Source organism: Oreochromis niloticus, linkage group LG14 (genome assembly GCF_001858045.2).
Source record: "Oreochromis niloticus isolate F11D_XX linkage group LG14, O_niloticus_UMD_NMBU, whole genome shotgun sequence".
NCBI classification, from domain to species: Eukaryota; Metazoa; Chordata; class Actinopteri; order Cichliformes; family Cichlidae; genus Oreochromis; species Oreochromis niloticus.
Genome location: NC_031979.2, coordinates 40,242,977 through 40,258,879, shown reverse-complemented (window position 1 = coordinate 40,258,879; position 15,903 = coordinate 40,242,977). Strand labels below are relative to the sequence as shown.

At 45.1% G+C, this 15,903-nt stretch overlaps 1 protein-coding gene across 3 annotated transcripts in view; it reads left to right on the top strand.

Annotated features, from left to right (window-relative positions):
- The window catches only part of ece2b (endothelin converting enzyme 2b), a 39,173-nt gene extending 23,791 nt beyond the window's left edge, over nucleotides 1-15,382 (top strand). For 2 of the 3 annotated variants that reach the window (XM_019355467.2, XM_025897981.1), the window contains exons 8-19: nucleotides 73-261; nucleotides 3,382-3,524; nucleotides 4,883-4,997; nucleotides 6,479-6,589; nucleotides 6,683-6,781; nucleotides 7,027-7,104; nucleotides 7,570-7,673; nucleotides 8,743-8,853; nucleotides 9,307-9,374; nucleotides 11,532-11,722; nucleotides 11,800-11,895; nucleotides 12,197-12,373. In XM_019355467.2, the coding sequence (XP_019211012.1) occupies nucleotides 73-261; nucleotides 3,382-3,524; nucleotides 4,883-4,997; nucleotides 6,479-6,589; nucleotides 6,683-6,781; nucleotides 7,027-7,104; nucleotides 7,570-7,673; nucleotides 8,743-8,853; nucleotides 9,307-9,374; nucleotides 11,532-11,722; nucleotides 11,800-11,895; nucleotides 12,197-12,373 (1,482 nt within the window). Of the gene's footprint in view, nucleotides 1-72; nucleotides 262-3,381; nucleotides 3,525-4,882; nucleotides 4,998-6,478; nucleotides 6,590-6,682; nucleotides 6,782-7,026; nucleotides 7,105-7,569; nucleotides 7,674-8,742; nucleotides 8,854-9,306; nucleotides 9,375-11,531; nucleotides 11,723-11,799; nucleotides 11,896-12,196 lie in introns of all 3 variants that reach the window. The other variant, XM_019355465.2, reaches the window with a different exon arrangement.
- Nucleotides 15,383-15,903: the final 521 nt, after the last annotated feature.

Genomic DNA, 15,903 nt, shown 5'->3' with positions numbered 1-15,903 from the left:
GAGCGGTGTACCTCTTCCAGTGACATGTTGACTTTATTGAAGCTTAAATAGAATAAATCTGACTTCTTCCAGGTGTTGGTGGCGTACCTGGACTACATGGTGGAGCTGGGGATGCTGCTGGGGGGCGAGAGGAGCTCCACTCAGGCTCAGATGCAACAGATTATGGACTTTGAGACAGCGCTTGCCAACATCACCGTCCCACAGGACCAGCGGCGAGACGAAGAGAAGATCTACCACAAGGTCACCATCGCGGAGCTGCAGGTGAGGCTGGCGTCCTGATTGGTTTCTGTGTCTGGTTACATCACGGCCCTTTGTTACTGAAGGGGCCTAGTGATGTTTGGCAAACATCTGAAAGACGTGAGGTTTCAGAGCCTCTCCTCCCACGTCCAAGGTTATTTCCCCTGAAGTCGGACAGGAAGTGAATCTTTACCTGTGTGCACCCGGCTCGTCGCCGTTTCTGTTTTGAGCCGAGAGCTCTGGTCGTTTGAGTCACGAGGTCTGAGTCTACGTAGTCGCAGATGTGAACGGAGGCTTCAGTTCTTCACTTTGTATTGTGTTTGATTCGCTTGCGCACACAGCTGTCATGTTGTGAAACGGGCTCTGATAACACCGTCACATGTGCAGAATTCACTGTCAGCAAAATGTTTGTTTGAAATATTCAAAAAGTCACCGACAGGTTTAGAAAATCAAAGAGCTTCAGAGACGCGTCGAGCAGACGAAACCTGACTCTGACAGAATCAGTCGGACAACAGGTCATAGGTCACGGGCGGTGGGTGTCAGGGGTGATGGAGACAAACGGACGACTGACATGTTCATTAGTGTTTATCAGCGTGACGCTTGCGTGCGTTCTCTTTCCTGCTGCTAACTGGGTTTGGGTTCATTTCCGACCTGAGATCAGATCTGATCTCAGGTCAGATTACAGCGTTTGTTCTGCAGCGCTCAGACTGCGTTTGTGTTTTGTCCTCGCGTTCCTCTGACGCGTCCTCCTGCCATCTTTGCGGTGGCCCCAGTAATACAGCAGACGTGTTTCATCGTCGGCGTTGTGGCTCTGATGTCGTGGCGGCGCAGCCTCTCTGCTGCAGCTCTCTGTCCTTCAGGGCTGCAGACGCTTCGGGGTTCCCCATGGCGACCGTTGCCATGAGTCGTTGCTATGTGACTGCATCTCTGAGAGAGGGAGGGAGGTTAGATAACAGGTTATTATATAAACATGGTTGATGTGAAGATGGAGGAGACCTCAGCAGTCTGGACTCTTCCTCCTCTTCGTCTCTTTTCTGTTTTTTGACGACATTCATTTTAATTCTTTTTGTAGGCTTTTTATTTATTGTTTCAGATGCTTTGATTTTGCTTATTGAAGCATCTTAATTTATATTTTTTGCACCTTTTTTAATCGTTCTATTTTACAGTGTGAAATGAAGTGAAAATGAGACTCCCAAGAAGCTGATATATTTCCAGGGACTTGTTTAATCTGATAATTAGACGATCAAGAGAACAAAAGAACAGACTCTGCAGGCTGTACAGTACTGTGCAAAGGTCTTGAGTCAATGAAAATAGGCAGAGTGATTTATTGAAACATATGAAATATAGCACATGAGACAAAAACAGAGTTTGTGCATTTCTAATGAGCTGAAAGTGAACGTTTGGTGTGAGCAGCTGTCTGTGGGGATCTTCAGTTCTCCAGGCTTCTTCTTTGGATGTTTCTGCCTTCTGTTCCCTGTCAGGATGAGCCCACACTGGTTCAGTGATGCTGAGGTCCGGCTCTGGGCAGGCCCATTTCTGACCGATAGAAATGAAGCTGCAGCCAATTAGAAGCTTTCCTGTATTCATGATGGCACTTTTCCGAGTTCATAAGTCATCGTTTTTAACAAAGATCTCCAACGCCACCGACTGACACTCAGCCCAAACCACGACTGAGCCAGACTCAGACTCTGTGTACTCAGTGAGTGTGCACAGGCCTGGCTGCTGTGTGTAGGTAACACAGGAAAGAAGGTAAAACTGGTGATTTGTGATCTGTTTATGTCAGAGATGCATCCGTGTTCCACTTATGCGCTGCAGTATTGTGGGGGTCTAGAGGCCCACTGCTCTGCTGTAGCAGGGTGAAATGCGGGGTACACCTGGCCCCATCCTCAGTCCGTCGCAGAGTAACGCAGACGCAGAAAGCCATTCGTGTCCACGTCTACGGCCAGTGTGGGAATGTGACGTAGCCTGACACGGGGCGGACAAACCCAATGACCTCAGCCGGCCTCAGACCCTAGATCCTGTTGCTGTGAGGACTGCTGGTCCGCTGTACACAACCTTATGGTGAAGTCATGTTGTTTAGGGCCCTCTGCTGGTGGAACATGGCTGTGGAAACTTTACGTGGGCTTCGCTGATCGGAGAGCAAAACGTGTCAAAGCTGTGAGCTGCTGCTTTCTGTGCCATTGTCTTAAAAAAGCCTCCACTCGTTCGCTGTGGAGTGTTTCCTCCCCACAGAGTCTCCACACTTCAGTTTTTGACTTTCTGACTGTTTGAAGTTGAAGCAAAGCAGACAGCAGGGATTAGCTTTTCATCTCTGCATCTCCCCCCGGGTGGTGCAGTCTGCTCCCACACTGAGGATTACTGCTGACAGACAGGCAGCCCTGTTAAAAGCCCCACTGCTCTTTCTCACAGACAAACAGGAGCTGCTAAGTTTGAGATGGGCATGAAGTCAGTTTGCCTGTTCGTGAGTTGGTATTTGTGGATTCATCTGTGGAACGTAGCTCCAAATTATTTGTGGAAAATTTGCCTGTTTTTCGTACCGCAAATATAAAATATTCGCTAATTATTTTGAATTTATTTTTGTGACTAAGTAAGTTGTAAGATGAAATTATATTGTTTAGGGTGTTTTGGGTGATAGTTTGGGGTATATCTGGTCTCTAACCCCGGCAAACACCGAGTGCTCGAGTGTAAGGCCTTTATATGCAGAACAAACTGACAGTGTATCTACACCCTATGCATGCAAACACACGTTTACATACCTATGCATGCAAACACACGTTTACATACGTATGCATGCAAACACACTTGTGTACATATGTGTCCCTGTAAACACACATATGTGTGCATGCAGACGTCTATGATATAAACCTGCTGGCCTGCAGTCTCAGCCTCTTTAAACACTGATGTCTCTGCTTTGGTCTTCGTGGTTATGTTTTTTTATTCTTTCTGGACGTTGGCGTCTCCTTTGGGATTCTCTGTTTTACTTCCCTCCTCTGTTCTTTTCCCAACACTGTTATCCTCCTGACTGGCTTCACCTGTGTCTCCTCGTCCTTCTTCAGATGCTCCTTTGTCTCATTTTCCCCGTTGATTGGTTCATTGCTGGGGTCAGTTTTATTGTGACGTGTCCCGATGTCTCTGCTTTTCCAGCTGCTGGCTCCAGCCATCGACTGGTTGGACTACCTGTCGTCCTCTCTGTCTCCTCTGGAGCTAAACGACACTGAACCCGTCGTCCTGTATGCCAAAGAGTACCTGCAGCAGGTGTCGGAGCTGATCAACAAGACAGACCGCAGGTCAGCCGCCATCCACTGCCCCACCCCCACAGAGGCAACACACAGGTCTTATTGACATGAATTGTCAGACTGTGCTCTCTGATGAATGAAGTGCAGGTTTGAGCAGCGCCGTGACTCCCACTCAGAGACGTTCATGTTCCCTTCAGGATGAGCTGTAATAATCATGATCAGCACCTCTTTGTTTAATGCCTCATCAGCTAACAGTGTGTGTTGTATCTGTGTGTATCAGCAGACGCACACAGATATAACTGCTGCCTTTTTATAAGCAAGTTTACTGATGAAATTAAAAAGTTGCTTCCAGAAACTTCAAAGATGTTTATGGTCACCTGTTAATTATAATAATCAGCTGTTCTGATCCTGAATTTTTAAAGCAAAATTTTCAATGATTCCAAACATCGACTGTTTACAGCTGTGACACCTTTAAAGGCTCGTCTGGAGACGCGCTGGGGTTCACTATGAGCTAGCATTAGCAAGCACGTGTGCAGTCTACATCACTGACACCATTAATCATTAACCAGACAAATTTTTTGTCAGGTAAATGCATTTAAAACCTTCCCTGCCCTGAACAATTTCAACCTTAAAGCTTAAATAGGTGAACGATAAAACAGTAGTTCAGTTGTGTGAGGTATGCACACTGCTGTGAAGCCGGACATTTGAGCACAGGTGTCTGTGGGGAGGCCTTGCGACAGACTGGCGACCTGTCCAGGGTGTACCCTGCCTCTCGCCCTATGACAGCTGGGATAGGCTCCAGCGCCCCCCGCGACCCTGAAAAGGATAGCGGAAGCGAATGGATGGATGGATGGATGTCTGTGGGGACTGACTCACTGCTGCAGCCTGAGAAATGAGAGGGTTAACTTTAGAAATATGCACAGATAAAAAAGCCAAATCACACACCAGCTAAAGATATGAAGCTAAATAACTGTGAAACAGAAAATAGGACGAGTACGGTTTCTAAAGGAATAACTTCTCGAGTACAATCTTAAAGAATGAACGTCAAAAAATAATCAAACACCTATGTCTGTGTTTACGTGCGTCTGGTGCAATACTATTAGCAGAACAACACTGACTGCTCAGTTCTGAAAGCTCTAAATTAAACCTGTACAAACTTATCGTTCACCAACATGTCCCACAGTGACGTAGACCCTGGCATGCTTCCTGCCCCTGCGTGCCCTTACCCTGCTTGCCCTTGCTTCTCCTGCCTTGCCCTGCCTGCCCTTCCACTGCGTGCCCTGCCCTGTTTGCCCTACCCCTGGCATGCTTCCTGCTCTGCTTTCCCTTCCCCTGCTTCTCCTGCCCTGCTTGCCCTACTTATTAAATCTGCCTGGTTGGTGTGTAATTGGAAGTGTGTGTGTCTCCAGTCTGCTGAACAACTACATGATGTGGACGTTGGTTCAGAAGAGCGTTGCCAGTCTGGACCAACGCTTCGAGAACGCTCAGGACAAACTGCTGGAGAGTCTGTATGGAACAAAGAAGGTACTGAAGCTTCAAATACTAGTGCCACTGCTGCTGATAAACACATTAGTGTTAGTGCTGCAACTGGTAATCCTGCTAAAGTCAGAAAGACGACTTAACAAGTTGCATACTGGAAAACTTCATGTGCCGCAAACATTGTTTTGTAAATATAAGCTGTAATATGGTGTCTGGGTTCCAGCCAGTCGGTGCCCTTCAGGTAGAGTGATATTCTACCCTCCAGGTTGTTTTAAGGCAGTGGTTCCCAAACTTTTTTTGCCAGGCCCCCCTTTTTTACAAGAAAAATGTTCGCGCCCCCCCACCTAACCCCCCCCCCCTTTTTTCCTGTGTAATAATATTCAACATTGCTGTCAATACATTTTTCAAAAAATGTCTCTCTGTGCAAAATGGGTTTAAACACATAAACAGCTGTGGGATACTGTTTGTCCGTGATTTGAACCGGGGGAACAAATTACGGCAGGATCAGCCTGATATTATTTGTATCCCACTGTAACTTTACTGCATAAAGAGCTAACATCATGTTAGCTCTTGATTTTTAGTTCACAAACACTTCTTGTAATAACTAACTACTCCTGACATTTAATGTCAGGAGTAGTTAGTTATTACAAGAAGTGTTTGTGAACTAAAAATCAAGAATGTGGGATCCTGTTTGTCCGTGATTTGGAGAGCCCAGCGCTGCTCCCGACGCAGGGAAACTAATTTTGCAGGGGAGACCTACCTTGGCACTTGTGCAGGTGAAGCCAAAGGGAAGATATGCTTCACCATATTTTCCTGTCTTTGGCTTGGAAGGAAGTTGGTTTGGAAACATATTTGGCGATGCTTCATCTCCTGCTTTGCGTTTGTGTGGGAGCCCCGTCAAAAACCTGTCCACAGTGTCCAAGCGCTCTTTTTTTTTTCTTTTCTTTTCATACCGCGCCCCCCTGCAATGGCTCTGCGCCCCCCCTAGGGGGCGGGCCCCACACTTTGGGAACCTCTGTTTTAAGGAATACTTAAAACAATCTGGAAACAGCTATCAGTGTGTTGTTTAAACACTGACGATAAAATACTGTGCATCGTAATTAAAATTCTTGTTGTTTTCCTGTTACAACTTAGACACACGCCAACACGAGAAACTCAGAGCTGGTCTGATTGTTACTAAGGTCATGTCTGAAAGCATTCACTCCTCCTGGGGGTTACAGTTTTTTTACTCACTGTTTTTTACTGGAAAGTACTTTGGTCGACCATGTTGTTTTTAAAGTGCTCTATAAATAAAGTTGGATTAAATTGGTTAGCTCACGCTTAGTTTCATGTGTTATGCCAAGGAAGGAAGTGATACCTTAGTTGGTGCCAACTGGTTCAATCATTCAGGACTGGTTTCAACATGCAGCTGCTTCTTTATGCTAATACCAATCTGTAGCAGGTTAACTGCTTCTAACTGGTTGTGGACTCACCTGCTCTGGTCTAACTGGGCCTAGGAGTTTGTAACTGCATGTGTTTTGTCGTAGTCCTGCACCCCGCGCTGGCAGACCTGCATTGGGAACACTGACGACACCCTGGGCTTTGCGCTGGGAGCGCTGTTCGTCAAGGCAACGTTTGACAAACAAAGCAAAGAGATCGTGAGTCACTGAGCAGGCCCTGCCTTCGGAAACTTCGTAATGAGGTCTGATTGAGGTCTGGTTGGTTTGAGCTCACTCGCTCATCTCTTACAGGCTGAAAAGATGATCAACGCCATCCGGTCGGCGTTCAAAGAAGCGCTAGACCAACTCAGCTGGATGGACGACCAGACGAGACAGGCTGCAAAGGACAAGGTCCACACAGACACACAAACACAGCGCATATGCAACTTAAAGTTTGTACACCTGGGGTGTTGAAATGTGGGAGAAAGAAAATGTTGGTGATGGTTAGGTTTACAGATGGGTTAGGCTACCTGAGCTGAGCTTAAAGTGTTCACTGTAAATAATATTAACAGAACCAGGAAAAGAGGCAGAAAAAGGCTGAAAGTTGCACCTGCAAGAAAGGTTAAAGACTGATTTGTCTGTGTACTCCTCGTTAGGCAGATGCAATCTATGACATGATCGGATTCCCAGAATTCATCCTGGACTCCAAGGAGTTGGACGATGTTTATGACGGGGTGAGTGAACACTGCTAAACATCACTCAGACCTCTGCAAACCAACTCAAGTAAGTGATGGTGGTTATCCCGCCCCTGCTCCCAGAGAGCCAATCAACAGCCAGACCTGGAAACATGACACGGTGTCACAGGGCTTTGAAGTGGCAGCACCAAGAAGTGCTCCAAGAAAGACGACTGGTGGTAATCAGTCGTCTGCACAGTGCACGCTGAGGGTTTAAACACTGTGAAAACCATCCTAAATCAGATTCAGGACTCCAGCGGTGTCTCCATCCATTCTGCTGACGCCTCAGGTCCATGTTTGGCAGTTCTGAAATTGTTACCTCGCTTCGTGCAGTATGACGTTAATGTGGGTGTAATGGTGCTCTCTGCATACGACTGGTCGAGATTCACAATGTTTGGGTGGTGCTGTGCTGCCCCCTGCTGTTCGCCTTCATGTATTCTAACAGCTTGGGTCTGTGTGTTTCAGTATGAAGTGTCAGACGACAGCTTCTTCCAAAACATGTTGAACTTCTACAACTTCTCTGCTCGAGTGATGGCCGACCAGCTGAGGAAGACTCCCAACAAAGACCAGTAATGCTCACGTGCATCAGTGCACCACAGATGTCACTAATACACGCCGAGGAGGAGGCGCAGCTACACACATATACAGACGCACACGTCCTCAGCGGTTGTACTCACAGTGTAACGCAGTGTAACCTTCAGTTTATATTATTTATATTGTTTTACCAATTTAAACCTACACATCAAAGACTTTTAGTTAACAAAATGACGGGACCAGAGCTCGCATTAAAAACAGGGAGGATGGAGGATTTTCACTATTTTATTTATGAGGTCAGAGGTAACGCTGTGCGCTCAGTCTCAAGTCTTTAGTTTCTCATGTACATGTTTGGGAAAATGAATTGGCTGGCCCCGGTAAAGGTCAAAGGTCAAGTCTCAGAGAGAGCACACCTGTGGTTTAAACCTGACGTATTTGTAATGTGAGGTTTTAAACTGAATCAGATGCATTTGTCCCTTCGGAGTCACGTATGAATGGTGTTACAGAAGCACTGAAGATAAACACGGATGAGGTTTCCCGGTCAGGGACAGTTCTCCAGGTGACACCGAGCTGACTCTGACTGGCACTGAACTACGCTTATGCTTCCATCAATGTGTGAAACCGCGGCTGGAGGCAGGCTGTGTAAAATACCAGCTTATTCAGTATATTTGTATCATCTGTGTTTGATACAATTCATGGTTGATGACGAGATATCCCAGGACCAAACGGGATCGATGTACATGAGGCTGACATTGCTCGTCTTGGTGCTGATTGTTGCAAAGGGGAAAGGTTATCTTTGTAGTTTAGCGCAGAGCTAATCCTGTCCACACTCGTCCACACTGTTTCGAGTATGTGCAGAGAGTCGTAGTGGTTTTTATAGATCTACCAACAGATTAGCTGGTGTTTGTGCTGGAAGAGCAGCTTTGGTTCACATCACAGCTGCTCAGTAACTCGTCTTTGCTGAGATTCGACACTTTGCAAATACGATCCCTGAACATTTATACAGTATGGCTGGACCGCAGATTAACTCCTCTTCCTCCTCTTCCTTTCTCTCTTCCTGTCCTCCTCCTCCCAATCCTTTCCTTGTTTCCTGTCCTCCTCCAGGTGGAGTATGACTCCTCCTACAGTTAATGCCTACTACATGCCCACTAAGAACGGCATCGTCTTCCCTGCTGGGATCCTGCAAGCTCCCTTCTACGCCCACGACCACCCCAAGTCTGTTTACCTCAGTATCTACCTGTCCATGCGTCCACCTGTCTGTCTGTCTGAGACTTACAACATGTTTTATTACAATAAGCAAAGTTAAAATTTGTGCTTTACATGTTCTTTTCTGCAGCTTTCACACTCTTCAGGATGCTGTTTGCTTTTATTGTTGTTGTAATGAGCTTTGCTGACTGTAGGGGCGCTGGCAGGACTTTAGACTTTCAGTTTGTGGGTGTGGCTTAAAGCATCACTGAGTTTGGGTATAAAGTTCTGATTAAGTGCTGATCCGGTCATCAGCACCATGTATGTGTGCGTACTGTGAATATATAAAAATACTAAATTATAAACTTCAAAAAAACTTATTTTTTATAAAAAACAAACTTCCAGACAAATCGCAGCTTCCTGTTTCTGGACTCGGTGTGTGGGTAAACGTTTTGACTGCTGTGTGTGTGTTTGTGTTTTCAGGGCACTGAACTTTGGTGGAATTGGGGTGGTGATGGGCCACGAGCTCACGCATGCCTTTGATGATCAGGGTGAGTCTGATCGCGTCCGTTTCACTCCAGCTCATAACTGATTCACTGCGCTCAGGCCGGGCGTGACGGTGTGTTTATTCTCAGGTGGGATGATTATTAACGGACGACTGAGGATCCGACACCCGACTGTCGTTCCCGTCGTGCCGCTTTGAAGTCTGATTGAAGTCGGCTGCCCGGGGCGCACGTGCAGCCGACGTGTTGTGATGTGTTGTCAACACAATACTCGTCATAATCACAAACAGAGAGCAACAGAATTATCATAAATCCAGTAACTCCAAAAACATTAATAACCTCCGGCCTCTTCAAAAATGTCAACATCCACCAGTCTCGATCAGTATGGCACTTTTAAATGTCCGCTCTCTGTCTTTTATTATTAATGATTTAATTTTAGATAATAAACTTGGCTGTTTATTTTTAACTGAAACATGGCTGGGCTCGGACGCACCAGTTGTTCTCACTGAGGCCTCCCCACCAAATTTTAATTTCTCCTTTTCTATTAGAAGTGGGACTGCATCTTTAACCAACAACACACTCACCACCAAACACATTTTATTTGATCATTTTACCACTTTCGAATTCCACGCTATTGTTTTTAGCAGCCCTCCAGTTTTATCTGTCACAATTTATAGACCACCTAAAGACAGTGCTGCTTTTATCAAGGAATTCTCAGAGTTTTTAACAAACAAACATTCAAAATATAACATGATAATTCTAACCGGTGATTTTAACCTGCACATAGATAATCCTTCTCACCCTGCATCAAAAGAATTCTTAAACATTCTTCACTGTATGGATTTTACCCAGCACGTCACGCAGCCGACTCACAACAGAGGACACACTCTGGACCTGGTCATCACCCATGGGCTGTCCACCAGTGTGTCCTCTGTTGTTGACTTGGCTGTCTCTGACCACTACTGTGTGTTTTTTAACATCACCGGTTTTATTCAGCGGGAGACCTCGGCGCGAACTATGAGGAGGCGCTATCTAACCTCTGAAGTGGCTGCAAATTTTACCAGGGTTTTAGACCAATGCCCCCCTGTGATTCTACCTGCACCCTGTGATTTTATTATTAATCATTTTAACCTCAAACTGAAGAGAAGCCTTGACTCCGTTGCTCCACTCACCACCAAAAAGATTAACGTAAAACGTGTATCACCCTGGAGAAACGAAGAAGTCAAAACACTCAAAAGAAATTGCAGGGCAGCAGAAAGGAGATGGAGGAAAAATAAAAATGAAATCAACTATCAAATACTTTGCGAGCAACTTAAAATGTACAATAATACACTAAGGAATTCAAGAAATTCATACTTCGCCAAAATAATCAGTAATAACAAAAATAATCCCAAGGTCCTCTTCTCCACCATAGATCACTTATTTAACCCTGATTTTAACAGCTCCCAAAGAACCCCACAGACTCACTCTGTGAGCAGTTTGCAGACCACTTCAGGGGAAAAATCAACACCATCAGATGTGATATTTTATCTTCTCGTGTTATGATTTTAAACACATCTGAGGGCTCGACTGTACCTGAGGAGACACTGGACAGCTTTGTCCTGGTTAATGCTGAGAACCTTAAGTTTTCTCCACAGTGAGACCCACCACATGTCTTTTAGATCCAATCCCCTCTTCACTTTTTAAAACACTTTATGGATTTTTTGAAGCTGAGCTTTTATACATGATGAATTGCTCTCTTCAGTCGGTGTCTTCCCTGCTGCCTTTAAAACGGCGGTGGTGAGGCCCCTTCTGAAGAAGAGCAATTTGGATTGCAATGATTTTAATAACCACAGACCTGAATCCAACTTACCATTTTTAAGTAAAATTTTAGAAAAACTTGTTGCAGTCAGCTGAGACTGAAGAAGTCACTTGGATGAGTGACGAAACGTTTCTCCCACAAAACGCTACGTCCAGATGAACAGATTCAACTTTTGGAGATTTACTTTCCTGGATGATTGAGAATGCATCAAGACATAATTTAAGCTAATGAGCTGGAACTAAATCATGTTTAACGGGAGCCTAAAACAGGCTCAGGCTCCAAACTGGCACAAAAACAGGAGCGTTAAATGATTGGAGAACCAAACTATCTTCACCACGGACGGTAATCCTGATTACCTCAAGAAAGTACCAACACAGCTGCAATGTGGTCCTTGTGTCCATCAGGTCGTGAGTATGATAAAGAGGGAAACTTGAGGCCGTGGTGGCAGAACTCGTCCGTGGAGGCGTTTCGTCAGCGAACCGAGTGTATGGTGGATCAGTACGGCCACTACACCGTCAACGGCGAACACATCAACGGAAAACAGACACTCGGAGAAAACATCGCTGACAACGGGGGGCTAAAGGCCGCGTATCACGTGAGTAGGAACACAAACTGCTGCAGTAACACGTCAACACCTCCCACTAACCCGAGTGTTGGTGTTTTCCTCCTAAGGCCTATCGGTCATGGATCCAGGGAAACGGAGATGAGAAAAGACTTCCTGCTGTCAACCTGACCAATGACCAGCTCTTCTTCGTTGGATTTGCCCAGGTGAGACGCTGCAGACAAACCAAGAAGCTCAGTAATTTGTTTTTTTCAGTTAGAGATCTAGACCGCCAACCCTAAATAGGATTTGTTCATTCAACTCAGAAAATGTCAAACGCCATCCGTTTCCTGTTACCGCTGGTGTCCCCCAGGGATCTGTCCTCGAACCTGTCCTCGAATTAGTCATCTACTTACTGTTGCTCAAAGGAAGTAGATGATTGTGAGACATTTGATTTGAAAGACGAAAGAAAATGCTGTATCGAGATTTGTCCCATCTCAGCAGATTTCTGTTGTTCTGTTCTTTTAGGTGTGGTGCTCAGTTCGGACACCAGAGAGCGCTCACGAGGGCCTGGTGACCGACCCCCACAGTCCTCCCCGATACAGAGTCATCGGCACGCTCGCCAACTCTCCGGACTTCAGCCGCCACTTTAACTGCCCTGAAGGGACACCCATGAATACGGGGAAGCGCTGCGAAGTCTGGTAGTCAGACCTGAAAGGACCAGCTTGGGGTGGTGCAGGAATGGGGGGGGGGTCAGTCTGTCAGCTGATGGGTTGACAGACTCGTTAGTGTCTTAATTAGAGTTCAGGTTCTTGGGGGGGGGGGGGGCAGGTGTAATCTTCAGCTTCAGTTAATCTGTAACTTAGTGACGATCAGACTCACTTCCTGTGTGGAAACTAAACGGACTCGGTGGACGTCACACAGACACGAAGGACTGACGAGGAAGAAGAAGCCACGTGGGCGGTGTCGATGATTCCTGCTTTTATCACTGTCATTGATTAATAATGTTATTAATGGGCTTTGGTTGGTGTGTGTGTGTGTGCACGTGTGTGTGTGTGCGCGCGTGTGTGTGTGTGTGCGCGCGCGTGTTGTCCATTGTGTGGAAGAGCTCTATAATTCCGCCTCCTATGACATCACTGATGACCTCATACAAAGTTGAACTGTTACATAATCAGTCATGGCTGTGTGTGTGTGTGTGTGTGTGTGTGTGTGTGTGTGATTGGCCACTCAGTTATTGAGGAAGCTTTCGTCTCATTGGCTGGAAGGTTTTCAGTTTTAGGGGTGTAGATTAGGATTAAAGAGAGGAACGAGGGTTTCGTGGGTTATTTATGAGGTTTTAAGCATTTAAACACTTTTTCTCAGATTTATCTCCTCGATCCGTTTCTTGTGTAGATAATCTGTCAGAGTCCTTTGTCCAAATTGAATCCACGCTGTAACCACTGTCTTACGCTAAATTAAGACAGATGTGATATATTTTAAAAGGTTTTCCATCATTTTGTAATCTATTACAACCCTTTAATGAGTCTGTCGAGGATTGCCTTAAAGCCAGCGTTATCTTTAGGTAACACAGAGCATAGCTCACCTTCCAGTTTGCACAGTTTAACCGACTCACTACGTTAACGCTCTGCAACCACTAAGTAACACACTGTTATCAGGAGACACAGCCTCACTTCCAGGTAAAGACCAGTGTCAGTGAATCAAACAGTGAGTAGAGAGGAAACAGCTTAAAACCAAAACCTGATCCTAAAACTGAGTTTTTCAAAATATTTCAAAACAAAATGCCCTCCAAACACAATCCTATATCTCACAAAAATAGACGATTTATTTGCATGGTGTTTTGGTAGTTCATCTTTATCAGGTAAACGGGGAACCTCTGAACATCTACCACGTCACAGTGGTCTGGTTCACATGCAGCTCCACATAACCAGTTTTCACCCATTTGCCAACAAAACAACTTAAAACAGAAGTGGGAAATATACGCTGGTGGGTGAAACTGGGCGTGTTGAGTGTGTGGGCCGCTGGTGAAATGGTGGATGTTTAGAGCTTAGTGACACGGGAAGTAGTGGAAGTCAATCAAATTTCCCAGTTTTATTTGTTTCTAATGTTTTATAATAACTCAAGTTTGCTGTTTCAGACACTAGTTATAGAAAGAATCATAAATATATAAAAGTATAATGAAGTAAAGCTCACAGGACTGCATTTCAGATACAGTTTGTGCAACCAGTGAAAACACAAAACTGGAACACTTTATCATGAAGCTAACATTTCCAGTCACGATAAAACTATAAAAATAAAACATGATCTCCACAATGAGCTAAGAAGCTCCACATACTCCTAATGTACTAGTATAGATATCAAGCTACATGCAGTCATGTTTGTAGCCTTCAGATTTTTTATTATTATGTATTTAAATGATTTTCTGTAGTTTTAAGCCGCTCGGTGCGCGGGGAATGTGATTGGCTGTAAGCTTGCAGGTACAGCTGATGTAATGGCTTCTCTTGTCACAAACCATTTGCCTGATCTTTGAGCGAGTCAGTGAGCAGGAGTCTGTCTTTGAAGCTCTGCATCGGTCTTTCCCACTCTTTCATTGCTTGAAATAATCGGCTGCTCACTGAGCTCGAGGTATGATGTGATGTGACGGTGGCGTGAAGTTCAAAATGGGTTCATCATCAGACCTCGGCAGTAAACAGCTGGACCAGGAGTGGGATTACCTTTAGAAATACTCAGAGTAAACAAATATGAGAGACTGTCGAAGTTAAAGATCCAACACACATTTAACCTTCATTCGTTAAAGAACTGACGATTTGGTACCTCAGACTTCATTACCAACGATTCCTTAAAACATGGCTGAACTTTAGCTCCTGCCCAGTGCAGGTACATGACTCTGACGACAGGTGGCGCTCTCGGCCCGCTCACCTGGACTTGATCGCCTGAACCACAAGCTTAATATTCATGTTAAAGTCAGTGTTGTGATAATAACCATACACTGTGTATTGTCAGTGTTTGTGCATGTGTGGGTGTGGGTGTGCGTGTTTTGGAGTGTGTGCTGGCTTCGCCTCCCATCCCGATGACCTCACCGTCTAATTCTACGCAGCTCCCATGTGACGTCTTTTGTTCAGCAGAAGAAGAAGCAGCTGCTTCCTGCGAAAGATGTGTCTGCGTGCGTTTGCGTGTTCTTGTATGTCTATCGTTGTGAGGACAAATAAAAACTTTGGTTCTCCACTTTGGGACAGATTTTACGAGACCCTTTAGAAGCAGGGTTAGGTTATGAGTTGGGGGGTGCATCACATCTACAAGAGTCCTTGTGTAGGTAGATGCAATGAAGATGCTTCTGCATTGTAAGGACATTCAGTCATCCTCAGCTTTGCAGATCCAGACTTGGTTGTTAAATCAGTGAAGGTCCTCACAAGTGTAGACAGACAAGTGTGTGTGTGTGTGTGTGTCAGGAGTCGGAGCTGTGTAATAATCTGTGTGTACAGTAAACAACAATAGAGCTGAAGTAGAAGAAACTCTGCTCATTTTAAACTCTGTGTCTGTCCTGAAGGGGGCGTCAGGGCTCATCCAATCACAAGGCTGCGTGTCAGGTGGCTGCTGTGAGGGAAAAAACACCTTAAGTTTTATCTGCTTTTATTTTATTGCCTGAGAATGTAGAGAAAAGAATGAGAAATGTTTTCTATCAGGCTGCAGAAATGTAATAAACACTGAACACACTCAGCCACACAGTCCTGCTCTGTTATTACAAGGAAAGGTACGAGCACAGGTGGGGCTGCATGATCGCTTTGGCTCCACCCAGCATGTGAGTGTTTGACTGTAAGCTTGTTTCTTTTACCTTCTCTGTAACACGGCTCCTGACAAGGATCAAATCAATCAATTAGTGCCTATTCTAATTGATTTTCTATTGAAAGTTAATGGTGTGTTGTCCTCACCCTCAGGTTTCTAGTTTTCACCAGCGAGCTAACGATGCTCCAATAATCAGACGTATTTTCCTTTTTTGTGCTGATTTATTGAAGAATGGCCTCTGACCATCGCCTTCTCTTTGACCATCAAACTGAAAACATACAAAATATTGCTAACTAACATTGCAAACTAGCTTGTTACAAGCTTACTGCAAGCTAACAAGATAAAACTTTCCTACTCAATTAAACATACAAATTATCAAACCATTTTTAAACACAACAAGAGACAATTTGTTATTTAATCATCACTCATACTTACGGACAAATTTCGTCAAAAGC